This window comes from Anabrus simplex, chromosome 2 (assembly GCF_040414725.1).
Source record: "Anabrus simplex isolate iqAnaSimp1 chromosome 2, ASM4041472v1, whole genome shotgun sequence".
In the NCBI taxonomy this organism is placed as follows: Eukaryota; Metazoa; Arthropoda; class Insecta; order Orthoptera; family Tettigoniidae; genus Anabrus; species Anabrus simplex.
The window spans coordinates 725,829,744-725,856,225 of NC_090266.1; the positions used below are offsets into that span (position 1 = coordinate 725,829,744).

Here is a 26,482-nt window from a genome sequence, read left to right on the forward strand (position 1 = left end):
CAATGCGAGAGTTGGGAATAGAACTGAAGGATACGAAAGGGTGATTGGTAAATGTGGGGAAGATATGGAAGCTAATGGGAATGGGAAGTGTTTGCTGGACTTCTGTGCTAGTATGGGTTTAGCTGTTACGAATACATTCTTCAAGCATAAGGCTATTCACCGCTACACATGGGAGGCTAGGGGTACCAGATCCATAATAGACTATATCTTAACAGACTTTGAATTCAGGAAATCTGTTAGGAATGTACGAGTTTTCCGGGGATTTTTCGATGATACAGACCACTATCTGATCTGTAGTGAACTAAGTATCTCTAGGCCTAGGGTAGAGAAAGTGAAATCTGTCTGCAAACGAATAAGGGTAGAAAATCTCCAGGACGAGGAAATTAGACGGAAGTACATGGATATGATTAGTGAGAAGTTTCGAACAGTAGACAGTAAGCAGGTTCAGGATATAGAAAGTGAATGGGTGGCATACAGGGATGCTGTAGTAGAAACAGCAAGGGAATGCCTTGGAATAACTGTGTGTAAAGATGGGAAAAGGCGAACATCTTGGTGGAATGATGAAGTGAGAGCAGCTTGTAAACGTAAAAAGAACGCTTATAAGAAATGGCTCCAAATAAGGGCCGAGGCAGATAGGGAGTTGTATGTAGATGAAAGAAACAGAGCAAAACAAATAATTGTTGAATCCAAAAAGAAGTCATGGGAAGATTTTGGTAACAACATGGAAAGGCTAGGTCAAGCAGCAGGGAAACCTTTCTGGACAGTAATAAAGAATCTTAGGAAGGGAGGGAAAAAGGAAATGAACAGTGTTTTGAGTAATTCAGGTGAACTCATAATAGATCCCAGGGAATCACTGGAGAGGTGGAGGGAATATTTTGAACATCTTCTCAATGTAAAAGGAAATCATCCTGGTGGTGTTGTGAACAGCGAAGCTCAAGGGGAGGAGGAAAATGATGTTGGTGAAATTATGCTTGAGGAAGTGGAAAGGATGGTAAATAAACTCCATTGTCATAAGGCAGCAGGAATAGATGAAATTAGACCTGAAATGGTGAAGTATAGTGGGAAGGCAGGGATGAAATGGCTTCATAGAGTAGTAAAATTAGCGTGGAGTGTTGGTAAGGTACCTTCAGATTGGGCAAAAGCAGTAATTGCCCCTATCTATAAGCAAGGGAACACGAAGGATTGCAACAACTATCGAGGTATCTGATTCATTAGTATACCAGGCAAAGTATTCACTGGAAGGGAGGGTGTGATCAGTTGTTGAGAGGAAGTTGGATGAAAACCAGTGTGGTTTCAGACCACAGAGAGGCTGTCAGGATCAAATTTTCAGTATGCGCCAGGTAATTGAAAAATGCTACGAGAGGAATAGGCAGTTCTAGAGAAAGCATATGACAGGGTACCGAGGGAAAGGATGCTCGCCATACTGGGGGACTATGGATTTAAAGGTAGATTATTAAAAGCAATCAAGGGCATTTATGTTGACAATTGGGCTTCAGTGAGAATTGATGGCAGAATGAGTTCTTGGTTCAGGGTACTTACAGGGGTTAGACAAGGCTGTAATCTTTCACCTTTGCTGTTTGTAGTTTACATGGATCATCTGCTGAAAGGTATAAAATGGCAGGGAGGGATTCAATTAGGTGGAAATGTAGTAAGCAGTCTGGCCTGTGCTGACGACTTGGTCTTAATGGCAGATTGTGCCGAAAGCCTACAGTCTAACATCGTGGAACTTGAAAAAAGGTGCAATGAGTATGGTATGAAAATTAGCCTCTCGAAGACTAAATTGATGTCAGTAGGTAAGAAATTCAACAAACAGAATTGAGTGTCAGATTGGTGACTACAAAGCCAGAACAGTTCAATAATTTCAAGTATTTAGGTTGTGTGTTCTCCCAGGATGGTAATATAGTAAGTGAGACTGAATCAAGATGCCGTAAAGCTAATGCAGTGAGCTCGCAGCTGCGATCGACTGTATTCTGTAAGAAGGAAGTCAGCTCCCAGACGAAACTATCTTTACATAGGTCTGTTTTCAGACCAACTTTGCTTTACGGGAGCGAGAGCTGGGTGGACTCAGGATATCTTATTCATAAGTTAGAAGTAACAGACATGAAAGTAGCAGGAATGATTGCTGGTACAAACAGGTGGGAACAATGGCAGGAGGGTACCCGGAATGAGGAGATAAAGGCTAATTTAGGAATGAACTCGATGGATGAAGCTGTACGCATAAACCGGCTTCGGTGGTGGGGTCATGTGAGGCGAATGGAGGAGGATAGGTTACCTAGGAGAATAATGGACTCTGCTATGGAGGGTAAGAGAAGTAGAGGTAGACCAAGACGACGATGGTTAGACTCGGTTTCTAACGATTTAAAGATAAGAGGTATAGAACTAAATGAGGCCACAACACTAGTTGCAAATCGAGGATTGTGGCGACGTTTAGTAAATTCACAGAGGCTTGCAGACTGAACGCTGAAAGGCATAACAGTCTATAATGATAATGTATGTATGTATGTATGTATGTATGTATTCATTTCTAAATATTCTGAAAGTGATTTGATAGAGTCTGATGCTGTTCTTGAAAGAACGAAACATGGCATTCTATTTTAATTAAGTTGTTCCTTTTTCTTAAGATATAATTCCATTGCCATACATTTCCTTTTCAGGTAATTTATACATTATTTTATTTATTCAAAATTAGTTTCAGCAGACTGAAGAACCTAACAATTAGAAATTAAGTCATTAGAATGAGTATTCATCTATATATACAGTATATAAAATAACTTGTCCTGACTGACTGACTGATTCATCATCGCCGAGCCAAAACTACTGGACATAAAGAAATGAAATTTTGGGCATAGATTAATATTAAGATGTAGGTGCTCATGAAGAGAGGAGTTTTGGATATTCCTTCGCTAAGGGGGTGAAAAAGGGGTTGAAATTTTAAAATGAGTGTATCTATATCTCAAAACTTTCAAAGTTTATAGATGTAAAAATTGGTATGTAGAATCTTCTTTAAAAAAGAGGAAACATGTATTTTTTTCTTTTCAGAAAATCCCAATAGGAGGGGTGTAAAATGGCTGAATGCCTTTAATGAGGATACATATATCTCAGAAACTAAAGATATTACAGAACTGAAAATTTGTATATGGGATCTCCTTTAAAAATAAAGAAACACGTATTTTGTGTTTTTGGAAAATCCAATTAATGGCGGTTAAACAGGAGTGACAAATTGGGGTGAATTTTTCAAAAGACTATATCTACAGAATATCTGAGAAACCTAAAATGTTACAGACATAAGAAGTGGGTATTTGGAATTTCCTGTAAATGTAAAGTAACATAGGGGATTTGTTTTGGAAACTCCCCTTAAGGGGAAATGAAAAGGGGTGAAGTTTTAAAATGAGAATTTCTACAGTATATATAAAAAAAACTTAACGTGTTACAGAAGTGAAAAATGGTATTTTTTTATCTCTATTAAAAATAAAGAAACGTGTATTTTTAGTTTTCGGAAATACCACTTCGGTGGAGGGGGGTAAAAGTGACTAAAAATGGTGTTGATTTCTTTTAATTAGGCTCAAAATTGAAGATTTTACAGACGTGAAATTTGATATTTGGAATCTGCTTTAAAAGTAAAGAAACACGTATTCTTCGGAAAATCCAATGAAAGGGGTTCGGGGGGTGAAAGAATTGAAAAATTAATTGACTTAATTGTATGAGAATACATACGTCTAATAAAAATAAAGTTGTTACAGACGTGGAAATTGGTATTTGGATTTCCTTTATAAACAAAGAAAAACACGTTTTCGGGGGGGAACCATCTTGCGGAGCGGGAGTGAAAAGGAGTTGAATTCCTTTCATTAGGACACATAAATCAAAAACTGAAGAAGTTAGAGTCGTGATAATTGGTATTTAGAAGATCCTTTACTATTAAAGAAACAAGTAATTTTACACCGGAAAATTCACTTGGGGGTGGGGGGGGAGGAGTGTGAAAGGAAGTGAAAAAAAAGTTAATTGTTTTTATGGGGATACTTCATTTGCGTTTGGAATCATCTTTAAACATAAAGAAACACGCCTTCTTTTAATTTTTTTGGGGGGGGTAAATAAACTTAATGGCGCTGGGGAGGTGAGGTGAGGTGAGACCAATTGATTTTTACTGTTCATAATGTACTTATAAGGAGCCTCCGTTGCTCAGGCGGCAGCACGCCGGCCTCTCACAGCTGGGTTCCGTGGTTAAAATTCTGGTCACTCTATGCGACATTCGTGCTGGACAAAACGGAGGCGGGACATTTTTTCTCCGGAGACTCCGGTTTTCCCTGTCATCATTCATTCCAGCAACACTGCCCAATATTTCATTTCATTTGTCATTCATCGATCAATGCCCCAGAGGAGTGCGACAGGCCTCGGCAGCCGGCACAATTCCTATCCTCGCCGCTAGATGGGGGCTTCATTCATTCCATTCCTGACCCGGTCAAATGACTGGAAACAGGCTGTGGATTTTCATTTTCAATATACAGTAAAGATGGTAGGTGGTGGTGGTGGTGATATTTTTTTTTTTTTTTTTTGCTAGTGGCTTTACGTCGCTGTGCGACCCAGATAGGTCTTATGGCGATGATGGGATAGGAAAGACCTAGGAGTTGGAAGGAAGTGGCCATGGCCTTAATTAAGGTACAGCCCCAGCATTTGCCTGGTGTGAAAATGGGATACCACAGAAAACCATCTTCAGGGCTGCCAAAAGTGGGATTAGAACCTACTATCTCCCGGATGCAAGCTCACAGCCGCACGCCCCTAACTGTATGGCCAACTCGTCTGGTGATTTTTGTTTTATGAGGAAGTACAACTAGGTAATAATCCTCTTTGAACAAATTAAATGGAAAAGAAATTTAAAATAAAATTTAGTCAACAAAGGAATTTCAAAATGAATTACAAAATAAAACAAAAAATACTGCATTAAGCCGAAAAGGTCACAACTGAATCAAAAGAGAACATAGGTTCCCTGAGTAACAGAAAACTTGAAATTTACATACCCTTGATTAATCAACTCTCACACAAAGCAAATGACGAGATCAGCAGGACTAGTATGAGTTCCGAGTGAATAAAGCAAATGAGATCAGCAGTACTCACGTCGTCGACTAGTATGAGTTTGAGTGAATCCTGCAAGCCGAGGTTCCATCTTAGGCCAGAGAGATCAGCGCACCCTGTGAGGATGTGGGCCATGGTGAAGTCGGCACCACAAGAACACACTGCGGGGGTCTTCCCTCTTTAGGAGGTAAGAGTGTATATATCTTCAATGACCTATCCTCAGCTTACACAAAGCTACAATTTCTCTCTGTGAAGGCTGGGAAGAGGACTGACACATGGTAGTTGTCTTCTTAATTGCTCTCAGCTTGTTGGGAGTTTGCATAGCTAGCCACTCCAATTCCCAGGACACCAAAATGGTTTGACGTAGATGGGAACAAATTTCTCTGGCAGGTACCTTCACAGGTCTAGAAGGTTAAAGTACTGCTTCCTTTGTAGCTTCATCCACAAGTTCAATTTCCGCAATCCCACCGTGGCTTAGAAGCATGCAAAAGTGATTCTGGTGCCAACATCACACAACCTGGATAGGAGATCATGAATATGTTGTACCAGTGGGTGCTAAGGAAAACAAGTGTCAGTAGACTGCCGAGAACTTAACAAGCTTTTTTTTTTTGCTATTGGCTTTATGTCACACCGACAGAGATTGGTCTTATGGCAACAATGGGACAGGAAAGGGCTAGGACTGGGAAGGAAGCGGCCATGCCTTAATTAAGGTACAGCCCCAGCATTTGTCTGGTGTGAAAATGGGAGACCACGGAAAACCATCTTCAGGGCTGCCGACAGTGGGATTCGAACCCACTATCTCCCGAATACTGGATACTGGCTGCACTTAAGCGACTGCAGCTATCGAGCTCGGTACCTTAACAAGCTGGTACCTGCTTGAAAGTGCTTTCTTTTGTCAGCCACTGCTGACTACAGAGCTCCTAAGATGGAAAAAATTTCACAGTATACATGCTACAGATACTAGGAAGCGAGATCTTCATGCTTGCATTATCGATGCCTAAAGAGCAACCCAAATTTTCTCCAATCTTAGAACCATTTGTGAAGACATGTCTTGCGGCCAAATACTGGTGAATGAACTCCTGGAAATACCTCCGATAAACAGAGGTGTCCATGTTCACCTTGGGTTGACGGAATAGATCTAGCCTTATATCCGGTATGGAACCAACCAAAGAGATACCTCGCTAGAAGTCCATTCAAGACAACCACAGATAACCACATTTAACTCAAGGCACAACTCAACCGGCCGTGTAGCATTCGGCCGGTTTTGATACCTCTGATGGTATTGCATACTAAAGATGCACTGACAGATTGGATGTAACAGCATTTCACGAATTTTGGCAGTGCAGTGAGAAGTAACTGCTGCCACCTTTTCGTAAAGGTTGAACTCCCGCTTCAGCGAGTAGGCTGGGAATGGGCCTAGTGAAATATTGTAACATGATAATGTATCCTGTTCCATTATAGTAAGCTGTCCCAGAAATATTATCTTCCATTGGAAGAGACCTTAATACAGAAGTAAAGTAACTTTGTCTCAGTGAAACCAAATGAAGGCAAGGCAAAGCAAGGCAAGGCAAGGCAAGGCAAGGCAAGGGAAGGGAAGGGAAGGGAAGGGAAGGGAAGGGAAGGGAAGGGAAGGGAAGGGAAGGGAAGGGAAGGGAAGGGAAGGGAAGGGAAGTTTCTAATTGGCTAATGGATATTAGGCTCTGTAAGTACACACAGCAGCTAGCTAACCTGCGCAGGCATAAGTCATAATTCTGTAACAGCTGAGAAGTAGTACTGATATTCTTCCTCTGTAAATTGTTGGCACATATCGTTTAGTTATTTAAAGTATTTTGTATTAGGCTTATTGATGGTATACATACAGTTGTGTATTTCCTCTAAATAGTTCCACGTAGTCTTTCCATATTTTATTTCGTGTCTCATGCTGTGTTGGGGAAAATGAGGGAAAGACAGAAAAATAGCCCTCTATGGTCTTTTTCAATGTCACAAACCAAGTAACTAAATTTGTCAAATACAATATTTGTGTGTCATTATAGACCACAGATCGTCGTCTATAATGACACTAGAGTGTTTATTAAAGTCTTTGAAAATGAAAATGTTGCTACAGGTATGCTCTATCAAATAAGCGCTTGTTATTATAATTATTTTAGATAGTTATCTTTCCAGATTGCACTTATTGGAATGATTTCATGAGTGAACTTTATCTTTCAATTTGTTAATTGAGATAGAACTTTTTTAGTGACCCAAGACCACATAATTATAGTTATGCATTATAAAGCTTGTGCTTAATGGCAGTAATGAAAGTTATTTGTTGAAAACTGCCGATTGCTTGGCAATTTTGATTTTCAGATGGAGGAACATAACCTCATTACACGCGTAGGCAATTATTTGATGTGTTTAACTCTTCAATGTTGTTTCCAAAGAAACTCTGTATGATAATGTGCAAACAGAACTAGGATTGGGTGTTCTGAGAAATTGCTTAAGTGTTTAAAGAAAGATATTATGCATTTTAAGTGTGATTTTGACAAACGGTCAAAACATTGTTCGCAGGTGAAACAGACATTTCTTGTAAAGTATTCTGACTGGTTGGATGAAGAAATTACGTTTTCAACAAGTCTACTTGATACATTTCGGACAGATAAGTCTGGACCACATACTTCAGGTATTGGAAGCCCTAAATAATTATTTGGTGAAAGCAGTAACAAAACTAAAAGCAGGAAAATTAAACCTCTTGTCAGTGACTACATACAGCAAGAAATTGTACATGCTCCTCAAGTGACTAAGAAAATGTGATAGCAGAGATGCAGCAGAACTGCATAAAGAAATGCATAAGCCATCAACAACAGCCACAAAAATTAAGAAAGCCATTAGATCATCTTCTGCAGCTCCCATACTATTTAAATATGAAGCGGCATTATCAGTTTTAATAAACGATAACCTAACAAAACTAATATATTCAAATTAGAAGGGAATTTAACCAGAAAAATGCAAATATTTTACCTTTTACCAAAATTATAAAGCAGAGAAGTCACAGTGCTACCCACTGAAAAAGGACATAACAATAACAGATACTTCCGCAACAATAAAATGGCAGTCTCTTGTTAATCATACGATTAAAAGACTTGTCCAGGTGCAAGAGGATGCGCTCTTACAAACAATTTCTGGAAATTAATCTGTGCATGTAACATTTAAATGGGAATGTGATGTTTCTGGCGGACAGGGTCAATATACATACATACATACATACACACATACATACATACATACATACATACATACATACGTTATCATTATAGACTGTTATGCCTTTCAGCGTTCAGTCTGCAAGCCTCTGAGAATTTACTAAACGTCGCCACAATCCTCGATTTGCAACTAGTGTTGTGGCCTCATTTAGTTCTACACCTCTTATCTTTAAATCGTTAGAAACCGAGTCTAACCATCGTCATCTTGTTCTCCCTCTACTTCTCCTACCCTTCATAACAAAGTCCATTATTCTCCTAGGTAACCTATCCTCCTCCATTCGCCTCACATGACCCCACCACCGAAGCCGGTTTATGCGTACAGCTTCATCCATCAAGTTCATTCCTAAATTAGCCTTTATCTCCTCATTCCTAGTACCCTCCTGCCATTGTTCCCACCTGTTTGTACCAGCAATCATTCTCGCTACTTTCATGTCTGTTACTTCTAACTTACGAATAAGATATCCTGAGTCCACCCAGCTTTCGCTCCCGTAAAGCAAAGTTGGTCTGAAAACATACCAATGTAAAGATAGTTTCGTCTGGGAGCCGACTTCCTTCTTACAGAATACTGCTGATCGCAACTGCGAGCTCACTGCATTAGCTTTACAACACCTTGATTCAATCTCACTTACTATATTACCATCCTGGGAGAACACACAACCTAAAAACTTGAAATTATCTACCTGTTCTAGCTTTGTATCACCAATCTGACATTCGATTCTGTTGAATTTCTTACCTACTGACATCAATTTAGTCTTCGAGAGGCTAATTTTCATACCATACTCATTGCCCCTATATTCAAGTTCCAAGATATTAGACTGCAGGCTTTCGGCACAGTCTGCCATTAAGACCAAGTCATCAGCATAGGCCAAACTGCTTACTACATTTCCACCTAACTGAATCCCTCCCTGCCATTTTATACCTTTCAACAGATGATCCATGTAAACTACGAACAGCAAAGGTGAATGATTACAGCCTTGTCTAACCCCTGTAAGTACCCTGAACCAAGAACTCATTCTACCATCAATTCTCACTGAAGCCCAATTGTCAACATAAATGCCTTTGATTGATTTTAATAATCTACCTTTAATTCCATAGTCCCACAGTATGGCGAACATCTTTTCCCTCGGTACCCTGTCATATGCTTTCTCTAGATCTACGAAACATAAACACAACTGCCTATTCCTCTCGTAGCGTTGAGGTGAGCTCGACATCATGGTTTGTTGTAACTGGTCCAACGTCGAGGTCACCTCGACATTATGTTTCGTTCTACTTTAGAGGTTATTTATTGAAATTTTTTGATCTCGTTGAGATCGATCAGTATCCCTGGAGTTCCTAGAGCAAATTTTTGTGCACATAGGAAGCCGTTCTCTTATCTCCATGGAAATAATACGAGATATATACGTAGCCGTGTATCGTCATGGTTACCCGCGGCCTGTCAGCTGTGTTAGCAATGAGTAGTGCTGCACACGTGTTGTACTAGGCATGTTTATCTGTGAACGTGAATTGTCTCAGTTGAATTTACGATATAAAAGCGGCAAATATGAATGAAAAAGAAATACGTACGTACGTTTTTTTTTAGACAGCAGTTACGATGATTATTTATTTGAATTAGACGAAGAGTTTAGAGAACTGTCAAGTGAAGATGAAGGTGTAGTGAATTCCAGCATTGCAAGTGAAACTACATCGACTGGACCTCTGCGTAAAAAAAGAACGTAATGATCCTGGACCATCATATGCTGTTTCTGAAGATTCAGAAGAGGAATTTCCAGTGACTGCTAAAAAAGCAAGAAGGCGCGCGCGAAGGTAATCGTCCGGGGCAGAGGAGGGGATACGGCACACCGCAATGACAACGCTTCTCAGGTCAGTGATGATAATTTGAGTAACAGTGATGCTGAAAATACTTCCGCACATAAAAATAGGAATGAAAAGGACAATAGTATTTACCGGAATGTAACATTTCATAATAATTAGCCTCCTAGACTAAGTTATTTATCACGTCGGAAAACTAGAAGACTGCAGGTGCCTCCTAGCTTCATCACTCCACTTCCCTTTTTGCACTGATGACGAAAATTATTATGGAAACTAATTCCTATGCAATGGAATATACGGTAATAATCATAATAATATAATTATAGTTGCTAATAAAATTTCTGAGTTAAATCTGACTAGGTAAAAATGTGCAAAATTAATTTGGACCAGACTGTTGGAACATGTGACACAATATAGGACTGCAAAGGGTTAATAATAAGTTAAAAGCCAAAATAGGTGTTATTATCTTAATTATCTGAAACTGTTAGAAGCTTATACACTAATTATACACTTATTGTCACTAATGAGAACATTAGTTCTTAGAGAATTATTATACTTTAAATCACTAGGTTCGGGGCCCTGACCAAACTTTACGTTAAGTTTATTATGGCTGAAGATGCTTACGACAGTTGAGCGAAACATGTCCCAACTTATAACACCTATTCCCAAGAAAGCTGGTGCTAACAAGTGTGAAAACTATCGCATCATTAGTTTAATACCTCATGCCTGCAAAATTTTAACACACATTATTTTCAGAAGAATGGAAAGAAAAGTTGAAACTGAGTTGGGAGATGATCAATTTGGCTTCAGAAAAAATTTAGGAACACGTGAAACAGTCCTGACTTTATGTCTGATCTTAGACTATCAAATTAAGACAGGCAAGCCCACATACATGGCGTTTGTAGATATTGAAAAGCTTCTGATAAGACTGATCGGGATCAGATAACGAGAACAAAGAATTATCCACAATCTATATAAAAATCAGTTTACAGTGGTAAGAATTAAGCAGCAATCCAGAATGGAGTGAGGCAAGGTTGCAGTTTGTCCCCCTCCTTTTCAATGTTTATATAGAACAGGCAATAAAAGGAAATGAAGGAGGAGTTCAGGAATGGAATCACAATCCAAGGAGAGGAAATCAAAACCCTGAGATTTGCTGATGATGTTATTTTATCTGAGACTACAGAAGATCTGGAGAAACTGCTGAATGGTATGGACAACGTCTTGGAGAAGTAGTACAAGATGAAAATAAATGTCCAAAACAAAAGAAATGGAGTGCAGTCGAATGAAGTCAGGTGATGCAAGAAATATTAGATTAGGAAATGAAGTATTAAAGGAAGTAGATGAATATTGTTACTTGGGAAGTAAAATAAGTAATCATGGCAGAAGTAAGGATGACATAAAATGCAGACTAGCACAAGCGAAGAAGGCCTTTCTAAGGAAAAGAAATTTGCTCACTTCGAACATTGATATAGCAATAAGAAATAGGTTTTTGAAGACCTTTGTCTGGAGCATGGCATTGTATGGAAGTGAAACACGGACGATAACTAGCTCAGAAAGAACAACAATAGAAGCTTTTGAAATGTGGTGTTACAAAAGAATGCTGAAGGTGAGATGGATAGATCGAATCACGAATAAAGAGATACTGAAACAAGCTGGTGAGAGGAGATTGATTTGGCTAAATTTGACCAGAAGAAGAGACAGAATGATAGGACACATCTTAAGACACCCAGGACGTGTGCAGTTGTTTTTGAGGGAAGTGTAGGCGGAAAGAATGGTAGGGGTAGAACAAGGTTTGAATGTGACAGGCAGATTAGAGCAGATGTAGAATGCAACAGTTACGTAGAAATGAAAAGGTTAGCTCAGGATTGAGTGGCATGGAGAGCTGCATAAAACCAGTCCATGGACTGATGACTCAAACAACATAATGACCTACAGCTAAGAAGAGAGCACATTTCAGTGAACCAAGCAGATAATGATCCAGAATGGAAAAATATTACAGATGAACCTCATTGAAACAATACCAACTACAGCAATTATCCATGCCAGTATCTATGAGCCTTCAAAATTCCATTGAAAATATGAGCAGATCATGCCAAGCTGTAAATTCCCAGCAAAACAATTATGACCACTAAGTGTAGTAATATGACAATTCCGTTAAGTGGCTTCTAAATTCAAGTACACTACAACCAATTTAGTAATAATGATAAAATAAAAATAAGGAAGTATCTTAAACTAAATAATGACTAATACCACATACATTATAAGAACAGAAAATCAGAAAAAAGAACTGACATTCTGGTGCCATAACCTAGCAGATATGGTAATATATTTTACGAAATTGCAAAAGGATTGCAAGTGAACTAATAAAAAGCAATTAAAGATGTTATGAAGTAAAATGCTTTTATTAATAAAATATTTATAATCCTTCAAAAAATAATATACAACCTCTCTGTTGTTCCACAGCAGTAAGACTTCATCTTCTTCAACCATATCACCCAGAGCTTCCAATGGTCCCTCTTTATCATCAGTATCTTCAACCATCTGAGTCTTCATCATTCTGAAATATACATAAACTATATAAACAAAAACATATCTTCTCTACACAACGATACTACTACTTAAAAGTCAAGAGCAATCAATCCACAAAAGAAATGATGAGCCTGAACAAAATATTCTCAATTCAGAGGTAAGTTATAGGATAGCAGTTTCAAGAAAATTGATTACTCCATATGAAAATATTCAAAAGAAGTGAAGTAATATCTGCCCAAAGCAGAGCTGGAATAATACAGATACTACCCCAATGTCAAATTTTCCTAGATCTAAGTAGATCCCACAGCATTTAAATGTTGGAGTAAATAGAAAGTTTATATTGCAGGAACAGAAAGATTTTGAAACCCAGTCAAATATGAATGGTGAGACCTTTTCATTTGATGCTAGTTAAAGAATATTAGGAAATGGTAACGATCAAGTAAGAGGTAAAAAATAAAACGAAGAAACACACTGACCATCCAAACTACGCTGAGCTGGAGTGGAAATCCTCTTGTTGCTACAATGCTGTTTAATGTTTTAAAACGCAAGCTGGTTACTCACTGACCTTTTGAATTATAATTCTCAGTTTCTCAGCATGGTCAAGAAACACATGAAACTGAATAAGGAAGAGAAAGTGAATCAACTCAGTGAAAGAAACAAGCATTTGAGAAGGAAAACTGTGGCAAATTTCAAGTGTAGAAAAAAAAAAAAAAAACACACACAAAAGAATGGAAGGGGGAATTGCAGAATTATAAATGACTGAATGGCTAATGACAGTAACACGAATCCTGAGATCAATGGAATGTAGAAACTTAAAATATTGAGGAGTCAAGTACTACGTAATTTTCAGGCATTACTCTTCACAACCAAATAATTTTGGTGATAAAATGTTTAGGCAAGACAGAACTGAAGGTGTCACACTTTAATAGGCGTATATATTATTGAACAGATAATTTCAGAAAACAGTACATAGGCCTAACTAATATCTTTCTCTTATAGGCATTGCCATTACTGTGCTTTATATATATGTATGTATATCACAACAAGTAAAGTGCCCTAAGTCATGCACTGTATTAGGAATTTTGCAAGAGAGTCAGTGAAAGGACAACATAGTTTGAACAGAATATGAACAGATGACATTTTTCTTCTTTTTTTGATTTCATATCACAATTCTATGCTTCTTAAAATGCAAAAATCATATCTTCAGCTTCTGTGAATCTGTCTTGAGACATGTATCAACTGGACATCCTTATATAACAAGAAGAAAGCCCAACTGGCTGAAAAGGGAAACTTTGATTCCGATATACAGAATTTAATCTGTCACATCATTTTATGTCTTTGCTGGGCTGAGTGGCTCAGACGGTTGAGGCGCTGGCCTTCTGACCCCAACTAGGCAGGTTCAATTCTGGCTCAGTCCAGTGGTATTTGAAAGTGCTCAAATGTGTCAGCCTTGTTTACTGGCACATAAAAGAACTCCTGTGGGACTAAATTCCAGCACCTCGGCATCTCTGTAAACCGTAAAAGTAGTTAGTGGGACGTAAAGCAAGTAACATTTTATGTCTTTCATTTCAGTTTCCCCATCCATTATCTAAACAATCAACAAGATTAATTTTATGTTTCATTTCTACCTAACAAATGCATTTATAGTGTTTAAACCAGTCGCTCACACATTTATTATTATTATTTGTTTTTACAATTTGCTTTATGTCACACTGACACAGGTAGGTCTTATAGCGATGATGGGATAGGAAAGGCCTAGGAGTGGGAAGGAATCGACCATGGCCTTACTTACGGTACATCCCCAGCATTTGCCTAGTGTGAAAATGGGCCACCATGAAAAACCCATCTTCAGGGCTGCCGACAGTGGGCTTCAAACCCACTATCTCCCGGATGCAAGTTCATAGCTGCTTGCCCCTAACTGCACAGCCAACTTGCCCGGTGGTCACACAGTTAATTGGAAAATTATTCATTTACTGATCAATTGAAATGGCTGGGTTATAACATTAACCCTAACTCTGACAACTCAGATTAAAGAGACAAGAAGGCACACATGACAATGTCTTCCTTGATGATTTTTTACATGTACCTAAATGTCTGTCATGCTATGGCTTTCATTAGCTCATCATTAGTGTTCAAAAACCCAGTCAAAGATGAATCAAGAGACCTGATGGAGAGATTCGCGTTCCTTCATTCTGATGTGATATTGTCAAAGTGGTCAATGGTCAAATTTGAGTAGCCAGTCAACCTGAGATGTAGTGCGTCTTGAACAACAAGTTGTGTATTTCGTTTGACATCATCAAGTTCTTTATAACCACTTTTGATACACTTCACCAGATAAGTGAATTTGGGAATGTGGCAACCTGTGTCAACAGACGGACACTATTGCCAGGCACAAAGTGGTTCCATCTGATGGACTATGTATAAAATGTGGAATATCAAGTGTAAATCACACAATACAATTACAACAAAAAATATACAGCAATATATTTTACTAAATGAACCATTTTTTTGTCTTCTTCCTTAAACCTCAATACCATATCTAAACTTTTTTTTTTTTTTTGCTAAGGGCTTTACGTCGCACCGACACAGATAGGTCTTATGGCGACGATGGGATAGGAAAGGCCTAGGAGTTGGAAGGAAGCGGCCGTGGCCTTAATTAAGGTACAGCCCCAGCATTCGCCTGGTGTGAAAATGGGAAACCACGGAAAACCATCTTCAGGGCTGCCGATAGTGGGATTCGCATATCTAAACTAGCAAAACGTTTTGAGATTCAAAGATAACAAAGATCTTATCAATGCACGTTCATAAAATTGAGAAATAAGTATGTCAATGATGGAATGAGAAGACTACTAGATCCTAGGTAAACACAATAATGAGTGAACAATTGAGGGGTTGCCAGCAGAAAATCACAATTGTGGGAAAACGAGAAAAACCGCATGTCTTCGTCCCATAAATAGCTAATTCTTTTTTGTTTTGTCTAAATACTCTGTAGGCATCAGGGATGTTATCAGAACTCATTGAGTGATACCAAATTATATTCTCTGGGCGTGAAGAAGGAAAATGGATTGGACTAGTGGGTTTTTTTCAGAATTCAATACAACACCACTACGATAATGCCTAATAATATTATATTTATATACCATATAAATAAAAATGATTATTAAGTAAAGGGGAGGAAAATGTGATATATATCATACCATGAAAACTGAAAACATTAATCTTCACATCCATCACTATTGTCATCATTGTCTGTTTCATAGTCACAACTGGTTGTAGGTACATCCACTGATGCAGCTGTGCCAAAGAGGCTTGAGTAGTACTCTTTGCTTGCAGGATTTGTGAGGTATTCAGCAAGTTTTAATATGTCCTTAGCCTTCGCAGGTTTCACTGCAGGAGGGGATGTGAAAGCTCCTGGTAAATTGATTGTGTCAGGAGTTTTGAACTTCGGATCTGTGATGATGTGACGGCTCCAAGGACCGCGGTACATTTGTTGCAAATATACAGCTTTATGTTGTAGCCACACCGCATAGATCGAACACCTGTAGCCCGAATGCTGGCTTTGGTATTTACAAAACAAACTGTCAGTTGCTTTTTTGAAATCCTTGAAATCATGGTGGGTGAATATCTCCAAACCAAATGGATATGGACGCGTTCGAGCCTTCAGAATCCTTTCATCCCAGTCTTCAGGAAGTTCAGCGATGGTAGTCTTCCTGCACTGAGCAGAAATAAGTGAAAAGTCCTGGTCGTTTGGTAGGTAGCTATGACCACAAAGGGAAAAAAGTATGTAACCCTTTTAAAAAGTTTGAGAATGTGCACTACACAGAAGAGGAAGTAAACCATTGTTTTATTTTTGTTTTGCGAAGGACAGCTGTCACTTATTAAAATCAGCTCATCCGTTAACTTGGAGTGAAAATGAAAACCTACAGCCTGTTTTCCAGTCATTGACCGGGTCAGGGATGGAATGAATGAAGCAGATATAGGCTATTAGTACGGTGGGGTCGCCACTCCCAAAGTGATTTATTAACGAGTGATAAATGCTATGAAATGAGAATGGAGTGTGTTGCTGGAATGAAAGATGACAGGGAAAACCGGAGTACCCGGAGAAAAACCTGTCCCGCCTCCGCTTTGTCCAGCACAAATCTCACATGGTGTGGCCAGGATTTGAACCACGGTATCCAGCGGTGAGAGGCCGACGCGCTGCCATCTGAGCCACGGAGGCCTTAACTTGGAGTGTGGGATGCTATTTAATAAATGTAGCAGCACTGAGATAACCTCATTGGACCACTTGTGTCCATATTAACGTAAAACCTTGGAGAACAGGAGTACAACCTAGAGGAACGCAGGCAGTTGTAAACAAAAGTGTAGCTTATCAGTGATATATCGGGAGTTGAGCAGAGCACTCTCGCAGCACCACTAACTAGTGGTGTTCTCGCTAGCAACAGTCCAGACTTGTGGGGTTTTTGCCGAATCGCCGTATGTTTAGGTGTTTTTGACAGAATTAGGTGTGTAATCACGTGCGTAATGCTGAACACTACAAGATAGCTCCTATAACTCGTTTTTCAATTATTTTTTTTTACTAGTGGGGTTCTTGCCAGCAACCTCTCAATTCTTTTTGCGAGTTCCTTTGCATCGCACCGACACAGATAGATCTTATGGCGACGATGGGACAGGAGATGGCTAGGAATGTGAAGTGGCCGTGGCCTTAGTTAAGGTACAGCCCCAGCATTTGCCTGGTGTGAAAATGGGAAACCACGGAAAACCATTTTCAGGGCTGCTGACAGTGGGGTTTGAACCCACTATCTCCCGAATACCGGATACTGGCCACACTTAAGCAACTGCAGCTATTGAGCTCAGTGTGAACAATTCTAACAATATCAGTTTCGTATGTAGTTCATACCTATTACAAAGAAGAGTAACATTGCATAATTTATTAGGAAGCTGCATTCCACACATACACCAAGTGCTAAACTTGGATATCAGGTTAGAAAGGGAATATGAGCTTAAGAATTAAGGTATGGAAACAACGGAAGACAGAAATTCATGTCGTCTGTGACTCCAGTTAGGAGAAGTAACCCAAAAAGAATCTTGTTACTTCCGTTACTTCTGGTCATTTGGGAACCGTCAGTGAAAAGCACTCTGCAAGATTTCATCATGAAATAAAAGGAGAAAAAGACAATATTACTGTAAGGGCAGTGGAACTTGACAATGATGACAGATTATTGCTGATACTGCAAAGAGGAGGTATACAACAAGGACATCATTCTTAATATACTGAGCCATTCCCTGAATGACTCAATATATTTAATATGGCAATCGTATCAGCGCATGAGTTAATCGCATGCAAGAAGCAGGGTACGAACTCTAGAGTTCCATTATAGGCAAGCTGGGAGCGGTACGGAGTGGAATTTTCCAGAGGGTAGCTCTACAGTTTGAATTCGAAGCGAGTCGTTGCTGTGGTTACTAGGCACGCTACCCGCGTTCAAACTTTGAAATTTTACTGATTTTTGTGTCAGAGTGGCTAGATTCAAACGAAGGGAGCTCCACAACAAGATGCCAGGATGACCAACTTCGAATTCGCAGTAATGCATCTCAAGATTTTCGGCGATCATTTCTCCATTAAGCTAGAATTCCACAGTTCCAAACTAAATATCACCTGCAGTTATTACTATCATTCACTCTTGGATCCTAATAATGTCTTCTTGAGTCTCTATTTAATAATTTCATTTGAATGAAAAGTCGCTGACAAGGAGAAAGCCGGTCAACCGTCACCCAGCCGCTGTTAGCCGTGGGTGCGCATCGTGAAACAAAGGGGTCTTAAAAATGAGAAAAAGTACGAATTTTATGCATGGTTTTAAGCCCACAGTACTTTCTTTCACTTCAGAAAGGCTGTAGCTAACAGGAAATAAGAATACATTATTCTCAATTCTTAGTGTTCATTGTTGAATCACATTTGTAGCCAGGATGGTGGCAAGACAAAAATAACTTTATGCACTAATGGGTAAAGGAACCCTGGTGGGGAAAGCATCCTCAATCTTCTGAACTTGGTGGTGCGAGTAACACGTTGTCCGCAAACGGGAAGCTGCCTTTGTGTTAACAAAGACCGTTAATCGCCTGTGCGCGTTTATATTTAATTTTATATTTATCTTGAGCAAGACTATCACAGGACAGACAGAATGTCCTAAATTATTATTCGCTGTGTTGATGGACCACGAGCTGGTCACGTGAAGATTTCACTTATAAAATCAAATTAATTATGCTCGAGTGCTGCCCGTGAGTTTGATGAGCTCTCGATCTGTGACCGGTATCTCACGGCGGTTCGCGAACAGGTTACATGTGTATCGTGTGCGTCTCGCACATTTTAGCCTCTACATAAACTTACGTCGATTGGGTTTGAACCCTTAAACTGATGTCACATATTTCGGACTAACATCTATGTGTAGGCTGAGCCAATTACAGCCTAACATCAGAATTGGCATTGTGTAAAGTTACGTGTTAAGTGGTGAAGAAGTTGGTACTAATCTACTTGTATTCTGCAGAAACCCAGGAGACAATCATGGACGAACGTGGTATCAATGCCAGGACCTGCCAAGCAATGGGTAGCACTGGAATTATGAGCAGCTAAACAGCCTAGACATGTGGCTGTGGAATCCGGGGTGAATGACGACTGACTACGAAAGATAGGTACCAAAATCCATATTAAATGGCATGATATCAGTGTAGGAAAAGTACATTCAGGTTACGGAAATTAGTTACTATTTTATTAATGTTAAATATCAGCTATTATGGCTGTAGTTTGGTGTTTTCATGTAACGGTAAATGTTTGGCAACGGGGGTGTGCATGTTTTATACCTATGCCACTTGTACATATTTATTTTAGTTAAAAGGGTACAGGGTCACGAGTTAGGATTTTTTAGTCTGTTTGTGATCATTTTTTCTTGTGTGTATTTTATGTTATTCCATGTTTGCCATAGTTATTTAGGGAAGAGAGTCATTGATATGAACAACGGCCACCCACCAACAGCGTTAGGTAATTCATGTAATTAGCAGCATAATGTTAGTCAGGTAATTCTCTGCATGCTATATTATTTCAGCTGTCTCGGGAATTGGTGTGGGAGCCTGTCCTTTGTTGAGAAAGTTAAGTTTCTTTTAAAATTGCGGGAAGGCAAGTCAGGGAAACAATTTGGGGATGAACCCAGGAGAGTTGAGATGAGAGGCTTGACATGCTTGAGGCTTGAAATGAGGCCTAATATATGTGTTAAGGCAAGATATGCCTTTGAGAATTGAGGGAGCCTTACATATGCGAGTGCTAATTCGCCAGCAGAGAATTGTAAAGAATGCATCGGCTAAGTAGAGAATGTGTTTTTCATTCATTTTGCCTCGAGAATATTTGTGTAGCAGGCCAAGACCTGACTACTTGCAGTACCGTTAGTCAAGTGAACCACTGGCAGAGAATATGTCTCCCCTTCTGTGTGAAACTGAAAGTCGCCTTGAGGGTGAATTCCCTCGACAGCTCAGTATTAATTTTCCTCAACAGCTGATAGTTACAGAGCCGAGAATACTGACAACTTTGTGTCTGTAAGACGCAAAATCGACGCCGTCTGCATACAACGAGGTCGACTCCCCAGATATCATCATTAGTGTATATATATTTGTATGTAGTTCCTTCCACGGGTGTGATCTTTTGCAAGTTTATGTGATTTTATGCCTTGTGTTAATAATTGTGCATGTCAACTCGTCAGCTGATTCCATTGTTATCCAGTTCTGCCTGGACTGCTTTGGTGAGCCCGCGAGCTCATGGTCAAAGCTGTGTAGTACGTATGTTAATTAGGGAACCCCCTAAGCAACAGTGTCTTTATATGTTTGTATCCGCAATTTAGACGTACATACATACATTATCATTATAGATTGTTATGCCTTTCAGTGTTCAGTCTGCAACCATTTGTGAATTTACTAAACGTCGCCACAATCCTCAATTGGCAACTAGTGTTATGGCCTCATTTCGTTCTATACCTCTTATCTTTAAATCGTTAGAAACCAAGTCTAACCATCGTCATCTTGGTCTCCCTCTACTTCTCTTACCCTCCATAGCAGAGTCCATTATTCTCCTAGGTAACCTATCTTCCTCCATTCGCCTCACATGACCCCACCACCGAAGCCGGTTTACGCGTACAGCTTAATCTATCCAGTTCATTCCTAAATTAGCCTTTATCTCCTCATTCCGAGTATCCTCCTGCCATTGTTCCCACATGTTTGTACCAGCAATCATTCTTGCTACTTTCATATCTGTTACTTCTAACTTATGAATAAGATATCCTGAGTCCACCCAGCTTTCGCACCCATAAAGCAAAGTTGGTCTGAAAACAGACCGATGTAAAGATAGTTTCGTCCGGGACTGACTTCCTTCTTATAGAATACTGCTGATCGCAACTGCAAACTCACTGCATTAGCTTTACGACACCTTGATTCAATCTCACTTAATATTACAATCCTGGGAGAACACACAACCTAAATACTTGAAATTATCAACCTGTTCTAGCTTTGTAAACACCAATCTGACATTCAATTCTGTTGAATTAATTACCTACTGACATCAATTTAGTCTTCGAGAGGCTAATTTTCATACCATACTCATTGCACCTATTTTCAAGTTCCAAGATATTAGACTGCAGGCTTTCGGCACAATCTGCCATTACGACCAAGTCGTCAGCATAGACCAGACTGCTTACTACATTTCCACCTAATTAAATCCCACCCTGCCATTTTATACCTTTCAGAAGATGATCCATGTAAACTACGAACAGCAAAGGTGAAAGATTACAGCCTTGTCCAACCCCTGTAAGTACCCTGAACCTAGAACTCATTCTACCATCAATTCTCACTGAAGCCGAATTGTCAACATAAATGCCCTTGATTGCTTTTAATAATTTACTTTTAAATCCATAGTCCCCCAGTATGGCGAGCATCCTTTCCCTCGGTACCCTGTCATATGCTTTCTCTAGAACTGCCTATTCCTCTCGTAGCATTTTTCAATTACCTGGCGCATACTGAAAATTTGATCCTGACAGCCTCTCTGTGGTCTGAAACCACACTGGTTTTCATCCAACTTCCTCTCAACAACTGATCACACCCTCCCTTCCAGTGAATACTTTGCCTGGTATACTAATGAATCAGATACCTCGATAGTTGTTGCAATCCTTCCTGTTCCCTTGCTTATAGATAGGTGCAATTACTGCTTTTGCCAATCTGAAGGTACCAAACCAACCACTCCATGCTAATTTTACTACTCTATGAAGCCATTTCATCCCTGCCTTTCCATTATACTTCACCATTTCAGGTCTAATTTCATCTATTCCTGCTGCTTTATGACAATGGAGTTTATTTACCATCCTTTCCACTTCCTCAATCATAATTTCACCAACATCATTTTCCTCCTCCCCATGAGCTTGACTGTTCACAACACCACCAGGATGATTTCCTTTTACAATGAGAAGATGTTCAAAATATTCCCTCCACCTCTCCAGTGATTCCCTGGGATCTATTATGAGATCACCTGAATTACTCAAAACACTGTTCATTTCCTTTCTCCCTCTCTTCCTAAGATTCCTTATTACTTTCCAGAAAGGTTTCCCTGCTGCTTGACCTAGCCTTTCCAGGTTGTTACCAAAATCTACCCATGACTTCTTTTTGGATTCAGCAACTATTTGTTTTGCTCTGTTTCTTTCATCTACATACAAAATCCTGTCTGCCTCGGCCCTTGTTTGGAGCCATTTTTGATAAGGCTTCTTTTTGCGTTTACAGGCCGCTCTCACTTCATCATTCCACCAAGATGTTTGCCTTTTCCCATCTTACATGTTACAAATTTTGGTAATATCTTTACCCATCTTTACACATTAGGCATTCCCTTGCTGTTTCTACTACAGCATCCCTGTATGCCACCCATTCACTTTCTATATCCTGAACCTGCTTACTGTCCACTGTTCGAAACTTCTCACTAATCATATCCATGTACTTCTGTCCAATTTCCTCGTCCTGGAGATTTTCTACCCTTATTCGTTTGCAGACAGATTTCACTTTCTCTACCCTAGGCCTAGAGATACTTAGTTCACTACAGATCAAATAGTGGTCTGTATCATCGAAAAATCCTCGGAAAACTCGTACATTCCTAACAGATTTTCTGAATTCGAAGTCTGTTAAGATATAGTCTATTATGGATCTGATACCCCTAGCCTCCCATGTGTAGCGGTGAATAGCCTTATGCTTGAAGAATGTATTCGTAACAGCTAAACACATACTAGCACAGAAGTCCAGCAAACACTTCCCATTCCCATTAGCTTCCATATCTTCCCCACATTTACCAATCACCCTTTCGTATCCTTCAGTTCTATTCCCAACTCTCGCATTGAAATCGCCCATTAGCACTATTCTATCCTTGCTATTGACCCTGACCACGATGTCATTCAATGCTTCATTAAACTTGTCAACTTCATCCTCATCTGCACCCTCACATGGTGAATACACGGACACAATTCTAGTCCTAATTCCTCCAACTGACAAATCTACCCACATAATTCGCTCATTTACGTGTCTAACAGAAACTATGTTGCGTGCAATGGTATTCCTGATAAGACTCTGCCCTTCCCTTTCTAACACCCATCAAGTACACTTTATAATCTCCTATCTCTTCCTCGTTATCTCCCCTTACTCGAATATCACTTGCTCCTAGCACATCCAGATTCATCCTCTTTGCTGACTCAGCCAGTTCTACTTTCTTTCTTCCATAAGCCCCATTAATATTGATAGCTCCCCATCGAATTCCATTTAGTTCGCCAAGTTATTTCCAAGGAGTCCCTCGCCTGTCAAATGGGAGTGGGACTCCGTTACTCCCATAGGTCCGAGGCTTGCTTAAAACGTTCTGAGCTCGGTAAATTCATGAAGCAGGATGCTAACCTACTTGCTCATAGTCCAAGTGAGGATCTCTCCTCTAACGGGTTACGGACTACCGGTGGATTGTATAGTCTTAGCCGCCTGAGCACAAGGAGGGCCAGGACCCAGAATATGTCCGAGATGCCCACTCCCATTCCATAGTAACTGGTATCCCGACTCTCAGGACCACTTACTAGGCCACTCAGCCATTGCCCATGGTTCACAAACTAGGACGTAACTACAGTAACCCACAAACATGAACAATGCAATTTAGACGGACTGTAAATATTTGTATTAGCTATTTCACGAATGTATTAGTCCTACCAGTTCATCAGAGAGACGTTGTGTTACAACAAGGCCCACGGGGAATCATATTGGATTTATGGTTCTCGTCCGGAGTAGTCAACCATTCAAATACGATAGGTCAATTATTTTAGTAGTCAAAATTTATGTACATCGGCAATTTTTGTCGGTAGATGATTTACTCGTCTTTTTTTTTCTTTTTGGTCGGACACCGTTTGTATAACAGCTGTTGAATTGTCAGCTGGTAACTCATTAACTTGTAATTGCTAAAATTTTAACTAATCAGCTTAATTATATTGACGACTAATTCCCATGTATTATCACGAGGTATCAATGTAATATAACAGGTCTGAACCCGACCTTGTTTGCTTGCTTATATTGTAGTATTTCATGTAAGCGTTTTACGCAGTGTAATTAATTATATTTACGACTGGTTTGAGGTCGATTTCAGTTATTCTTATAATATTCCAATTAGCATGGACCATTTGTGGGTTTTTCTCGGGATTAATAAATCCATTTTACCCTACAAGTGTTTCTCATTTCAATATATATGTCCATTCTTCCTGTCAATATACTCATTTGTATACGTTTAGCTTAGTTTTTGAGTCGCCCAAAATTCTTCGAACAGGACCACTCCTTTAAAGTACCCTGAGTCCAGTCGGCAACAAAGACAGGAAATGGTACAATACTGTATATGCGGGAAAAGAAAGGAAAGGAAAAGGTATTTTTCCTCTAACACTGATCTATTTTAGAAGTATGTCAATACTTATATTTACTAGAATAGGAAAAAAATAAATTAATTACTGCAATTTTAATAGCATTAAAAGTCAACTATTTTAGCATTTTACATTTTATGATTCAATAATAATAAAATAGTACATACATCACTATTATAGACCGTTATGCTTTTCAGCGTTCAGTCTGCAAGCCTCTGTGAATTTACTAAACGTTGCCACAATCCTCTATTTGCAACTAGTGCTGTGGCCTCATTTAGTTCTATACATCTCATCTTTAAATCATTAGAAACTGAGTCTAACCACTGTCCACATGGTCTCCCTCCACTTCTCTTACACTCCATAGCAGAGTCCATTATTCTCCTAGGTAACCTATCCTCCTCCATTCACCTCACATGATCCCATCACCGAAGCCGGTTTACGTGTACAGCTTCATCCATCAAGTTCATTCCTAAATGAGCCTTCACCTCCTCATTCCGAGTACCCTCCTGGCATTGTTCCCACCTGTCTGTACCAGCAATCATTCTCGCTACTTTCATGTCTGTTACTTCTAACTTATGAATAAGATATCCTTAGTCCACCCAGCATTCGCTCCCGTAAAGCAGAGTTAGTCTGAAAAAAAGACCGATGTAAAGATAGTTTCATCCGGGACTGACTTCCTTCTTATAGAATACTGTTGATCGCAACTGCAAACTCACTGCATTAGCTTTACTACACCTTGATTCAATCTCACTTAATATTACAATCCTGGGAGAACACACAACCTAAATACTTGAAATTATGTACCTGTTCCAGCTTTGTATCACCAATCCGACATTCAATTCTGTTGAATTTCTTACCTACCGACATCAATTTAGTCATTACAAGTAACAACTCTCATTATTGTTCCGTATTGAAGATGGCGTTAGGCACAGATATCAAGGATAATTGAATAAAAAACCACCTATTCAATACTTTCCACGTTTAATGTGGTTATTATCTACATGATTTTTATGTAGACTTATTTAGGTCAGGTACATGTTTCACCCATTACTTTGGGCATCTTCAGCCTGTATACAAGCTTTAGGTCAAGGTTTGGGACCTTTTTAACCAATATAAACATACCAATATATACAATATATACAAACATTAATGAACTCTTAAGACGGGTAACATAAGTTAATACAGTTAAGTTTTTTGGTCCTAATCTATCTAATTTGAAAATGTCCAAAACTAAAATGGATCTTCTTTTTGGTAAAGAGGATTACATACCGGGGTTTATGTGACCTCTATATTATATCATGTTCTTGACGTACCGTGTCTGTTGACAGGATGTGTCATCAACAATAAGTGGAGATTTGAACTGATTGTTGATTGTAGGTTGGTCAAGATTGAAAATATAAATTTAAATTAAATGTGTTTTAACTTGGCAGTTCTATTCTGGTTAACTTAAAATGTTCAAAAATAAAATGAAATGGATCTTCTTTTTTATCATAAGTCTTGAGAAAGGATGATATTAAAACTGGGGCTTATCTGACCCACAATTTTCATTTTCATGTTCTTGACGTAACTAATATTTAAATGTGTTGTCATGCACAAGTGGAGATTTAAAAAACCGATTGTTATAGGTAGACTGGTCAAGAACGTTGTTGTGAATGAAACTGTTAGCGTCTTGATTTTGGGTCTCATGAAACGTCAAGGAATTGAAAAGAGTACAATATTAAGCTGTTTCTTAGTTTTAGGCTGCTGCTTAATTGAGAAGGAACATCCTAGACACTTGATACAGTCTTGTATGAATATTGTTCCCATTGATGTGTTGCTTGGTCTTTGGGAGGGATCTTAAGAATATCTGTAATGAAGTAGAAAAGTAATATTGAATTAAAAATTTAGAGCACGCAT

General features: G+C 39.2%; 1 protein-coding gene across 5 annotated transcripts in view; it reads right to left on the reverse strand.

Moving 5' to 3' along the window:
* Itpr (Inositol 1,4,5,-trisphosphate receptor) overlaps positions 1-26,482 on the reverse strand; it is a 1,013,977-nt gene that overhangs the window by 827,707 nt on the left and 159,788 nt on the right. For all 5 annotated transcript variants that reach the window (XM_067141353.2, XM_067141352.2, XM_067141351.2 and 2 more), the window contains exon 13: positions 12,561-12,672. In XM_067141353.2, coding sequence (XP_066997454.1) covers positions 12,561-12,672 — 112 coding nt within the window. The remainder of the gene's footprint in view (positions 1-12,560; positions 12,673-26,482) is intronic.